The 4,616-nt window shown below is 50.5% G+C and overlaps 1 protein-coding gene across 1 annotated transcript in view; it reads right to left on the bottom strand.

Moving 5' to 3' along the window:
* The window catches only part of LOC311329428 (GTP-binding protein 1-like), a gene marked incomplete at its 3' end in the record, with an annotated part of 78,100 nt that extends 76,007 nt beyond the window's left edge, over window positions 1-2,093 (bottom strand). The window contains exon 1 of the mRNA XM_084463277.1: window positions 1,867-2,093. Coding sequence (XP_084319403.1) covers window positions 1,867-2,085 — 219 coding nt within the window. The 5' untranslated portion in view covers window positions 2,086-2,093. The remainder of the gene's footprint in view (window positions 1-1,866) is intronic.
* Between the last annotated feature and the right edge of the window lie 2,523 nt (window positions 2,094-4,616).

Raw genomic sequence — 4,616 nt, 5'->3', positions numbered from 1 at the left:
TGCGCATCACAGGCTAGGCCATGTCAAGTTAACATGCAACATTTTTGTGAAACATCAACTTGATGTGAAATAATGCGGGCATGAAATGCAAGCCTCGCACATTTTGATATGAAATGCAACCTTTCTAAAATAGGTGCATAATCTGCCCCTTTTGGCATTAACATGATGGCATAATCACGTGTTTCTTTAGCGTTTCGGGGGTAACATAGGACCCGGGGAACATAGGACCCGGGGAACATAGAACCCTTTTTCGGGGAGAACATAGGACCCGAGGAGCATAGAACGCGGGGAACATAGGACCCGGGGAACATAGGACCCTTTTTGGGGGGAACATAGGACCCGGGGAACATAGGACCCTTTTTGGGGGGAACATAGGACCAGGGGAACATAGAACCCTTTTTCGGGGGGAACATAGGACCTGGGAACATAGAACCCTTTTTCGGGGGGGAACATAGGACCCAGGGAACATAGAACCCTTTTTGGGGGGAACATAGGACCCAGGGAACATAGGACCCTTTTTCGGGGAGAACATAGGACCCGGGGAACATAGACATGTTCCCATAATGAATGTTTTTCTGTACCTAAACTGCTATGGAACACAGGGCCATGCTAACAGGGGCAGTCTCTCTCTGTCTCTGTCTCTGTCTCTGTAGGGTCAGATCCTGGGTCAGGTCGTGTTGGTGTGGGTTAGTGTGGTTGTCTCTGTAGGGTCAGATCCTGGGTCAGGTCGTGTTGGTGTGGTTGTCTCTGTAGGGTCAGGTCGTGTTGGTGTGGGTTAGGGTTGGTGTGGTTGTCTCTGTAGGGTCAGATCCTGGGTCAGGTCGTGTTGGTGTGGGTCAGGTCGTGTTGGTGTGGTTGTCTCTGTAGGGTCAGATCCTGGGTCAGGTCGTGTTGGTGTGGGTTAGGGTTGGTGTGGTTGTCTCTGTAGGGTCAGATCCTGGGTCAGGTCGTGTTGGTGTGGTTGTCTCTGTCTCTGTCTCTGTCTCTGTAGGGTCAGATCCTGGGTCAGGTCGTGTTGGTGTGGGTTAGGGTTGGTGTGGGTTAGGGTTGGTGTGGTTGTCTCTGTAGGGTCAGATCCTGGGTCAGGTCGTGTTGGTGTGGTTGTCTCTGTCTCTGTCTCTGTAGGGTCAGATCCTGGGTCAGGTCGTGTTGGTGTGGTTGTCTCTGTCTCTGTCTCTGTAGGGTCAGATCCTGGGTCAGGTCGTGTTGGTGTGGGTTAGGGTTGGTGTGGGTTAGGGTTGGTGTGGTTGTCTCTGTAGGGTCAGATCCTGGGTCAGGTCGTGTTGGTGTGGGTTAGGGTTGGTGTGGTTGTCTCTGTCTCTGTCTCTGTAGGGTCAGATCCTGGGTCAGGTCGTGTTGGTGTGGGTTGGTGTGGTTGTCTCTGTAGGGTCAGATCCTGGGTCAGGTCGTGTTGGTGTGGTTGTCTCTGTCTCTGTAGGGTCAGATCCTGGGTCAGGTCGTGTTGGTGTGGTTGTCTCTGTAGGGTCAGATCCTGGGTCAGGTCGTGTTGGTGTGGGTTAGGGTTGGTGTGGTTGTCTCTGTCTCTAGGGTCAGATCCTGGGTCAGGTCGTGTTGGTGTGGGTTGGTGTGGTTGTCTCTGTAGGGTCAGATCCTGGGTCAGATCCTGGGTCAGGTCGTGTTGGTGTGGTTTTGCCATCTGGATCGCTATGGCGACATACGTGTCATTCATTGAATGTTTTGACGGGAACCAAATTAAACGTGTTCCGTGTTTACAATGTATTAATATGGCGTCTAAAACTGGCAGCTTTTACTAACAATGATTTGTGTTAAAATAAAACACTAGTAACTCATGAATATATGTGGCAGTGACCGAAACAACATCGCTATATCCAGACTGCGGCCTACCTTGCTGGTGAAGTCTAAGTGATCCCCGGCCTCGCCGTTGGCCTCCTCCCCGTCCTCGAAGCACCCTGAGCCGGACGGGTCCTCTCCTCCTCCCCGGTCCGGAGCGAACATGCAGGCGGACGGGTCCTCTCCTCCTCCCCGGTCAGGGAACATGCAGCCGGGCACCACGGCCTCCCCAGCGGGGCTTAACCCCGACTCTGTCCCCAGTAGCGACGCCATGTCCACAGACCTTGAGAAACACAAGGCATGCAGTCCAAACCAAGAGTGTAACTCACAAGTTCAGATGGACCTGGTCGATTACATGAGCTAGCTAGCTAACAGACCCAGCCAAGTCAATGAGGCTAGCTAGCTAGCTAACAGACCCAGCCAAGTCAATGAGCTAGCTAGCTAACAGACCCAGCCAAGTCAATGAGGCTAGCTAGCTAACAGACCCAGCCAAGTCAATGAGCTAGCTAACTAACAGACCCAGCCAAGTCAATGAGCTAGCTAGCTAACAGACCCAGCCAAGTCAATGAGGCTAGCTAGCTAACAGACCCAGCCAATTCAATGAGCTAGCTAGCTAACAGACCCAGCCAAGTCAATGAGGCTAGCTAGCTAGCTAACAGACCCAGCCAAGTCAATGAGCTAGCTAGCTAACAGACCCAGCCAAGTCAATGAGCTAGCTAGCTAACAGACCCAGCCAAGTCAATGAGCTAGCTAGCTAACAGACCCAGCCAATTCAATGAGCTAGCTAGCTAACAGATCCAGCCAAGTCAATGAGCTAGCTAGCTAGCTAACAAACCCAGCCAATTCAATGAGGCTAGCTAGCTGGCTAACAGACCCAGCCAAGTCAATGAGCTAGCTAGCTAACAGACCCAGCCAATTCAATGAGCTAGCTAGCTAACAGACCCAGCCAAGTCAATGAGGCTAGCTAGCTAGCTAACAGACCCAGCCAAGTCAATGAGGCTAGCTAGCTAGCTAACAGACCCAGCCAAGTCAATGAGCTAGCTAGCTAACAGACCCAGCCAAGTCAATGAGGCTAGCTAGCTAACAGACCCAGCCAAGTCAATGAGCTAGCTAGCTAACAGACCCAGCCAAGTCAATGAGGCTAGCTAGCTAGCTAACAGACCCAGCCAAGTCAATGAGCTAGCTAGCTAACAGACCCAGCCAAGTCAATGAGGCTAGCTAGCTAGCTAACAGACCCAGCCAAGTCAATGAGCTAGCTAGCTAACAGACCCAGCCAAGTCAATGAGCTAGCTAGCTAACAGACCCAGCCAAGTCAATGAGGCTAGCTAGCTAGCTAACAGACCCAGCCAAGTCAATGAGCTAGCTAGCTAACAGACCCAGCCAAGTCAATGAGCTAGCTAGCTAACAGACCCAGCCAAGTCAATGAGCTAGCTAGCTAGCTAACAGACCCAGCCAAGTCAATGAGCTAGCTAGCTAACAGACCCAGCCAAGTCAATGAGCTAGCTAGCTAGCTAACAGACCCAGCCAAGTCAATGAGCTAGCTAGCTAACAGACCCAGCCAAGTCAATGAGCTAGCTAGCTAGCTAACAGACCCAGCCAAGTCAATGAGCTAGCTAGCTAACAGTCCCAGCCAAGTCAATGAGCTAGCTAGCTAACAGACCCAGCCAAGTCAATGAGCTAGCTAGCTAACAGACCCAGCCAAGTCAATGAGCTAGCTAGCTAACAGACCCAGCCAAGTCAATGAGCTAGCTAGCTAGCTAACAGACCCAGCCAAGTCAATGAGGCTAGCTAGCTAGCTAACAGACCCAGCCAATTCAATGAGCTAGCTAGCTAACAGACCCAGCCAAGTCAATGAGCTAGCTAGCTAACAGACCCAGCCAAGTCAATGAGCTAGCTAGCTAACAGACCCAGCCAAGTCAATGAGCTAGCTAGCTAACAGACCCAGCCAAGTCAATGAGCTAGCTAGCTAACAGACCCAGCCAAGTCAATGAGCTAGCTAGCTAGCTAACAGACCCAGCCAAGTCAATGAGCTAGCTAGCTAACAGACCCAGCCAAGTCAATGAGCTAGCTAGCTAACAGACCCAGCCAAGTCAATGAGCTAGCTAGCTAACAGACCCAGCCAATTCACTGAGCTAGCTAGCTAGCTAACAGACCCAGCCAAGTCAATGAGGCTAGCTAGCTAGCTAACAGACCCAGCCAATTCAATGAAGCTAGCTAGCTAGCGTGGCTAATGTGTATAGGAAGCTATACTAGCTAGCACTGAGCTAGCTAGCTAACAGCTGGCGTCAACAAACAGGTCGTTGTGAGAATCAGCGTTTCACTGCATGAATGGATTTCTTACAGCTTCTGTCAACTATCTCAATTCAGCTGATTCTGTCTCAATTCAGCTGATTCTGATGATTTGCATGTTGTGTTTTGATTGTAGGAACGTTACTTGTGAAATGCTGAATTCGACATACCGGAAGTAGTCGTGTACAATGTTGCTCTTCGGTTTGTGAGTGGTGCCCGCCCACTTACTCTGTGCTTTGACGAGCCTATGAGATTTAAAGAGCCCTGATTGGCTACAGTAGTCCAGGCCCCGCCCACTTACTCTGTACTTTGACGAGCCTATGAGATTTAAAGAGCCCTGATTGGCTACAGTAGTCCAGCCCCCGCCCACTTACTCTGTGCTTTGACGAGCCTATGAGATTTAGTTACTGAACAAATACTTGTCCCATCAACCGAAAGCAATTGGGGTGGTTTGAAATAATTATATTAATAGACCGGTGTTGATAGACAGTTTGTTCAGATTCTTTATCGACGGA

The sequence above is a fragment of the Borostomias antarcticus genome, assembly GCF_949987555.1.
Source record: "Borostomias antarcticus genome assembly, contig: scaffold_108, whole genome shotgun sequence".
In the NCBI taxonomy this organism is placed as follows: Eukaryota; Metazoa; Chordata; class Actinopteri; order Stomiiformes; family Stomiidae; genus Borostomias; species Borostomias antarcticus.
The sequence above is the reverse complement of the archived record's forward strand: the minus strand, read 5'-3'. Positions and strand labels throughout refer to the sequence as shown.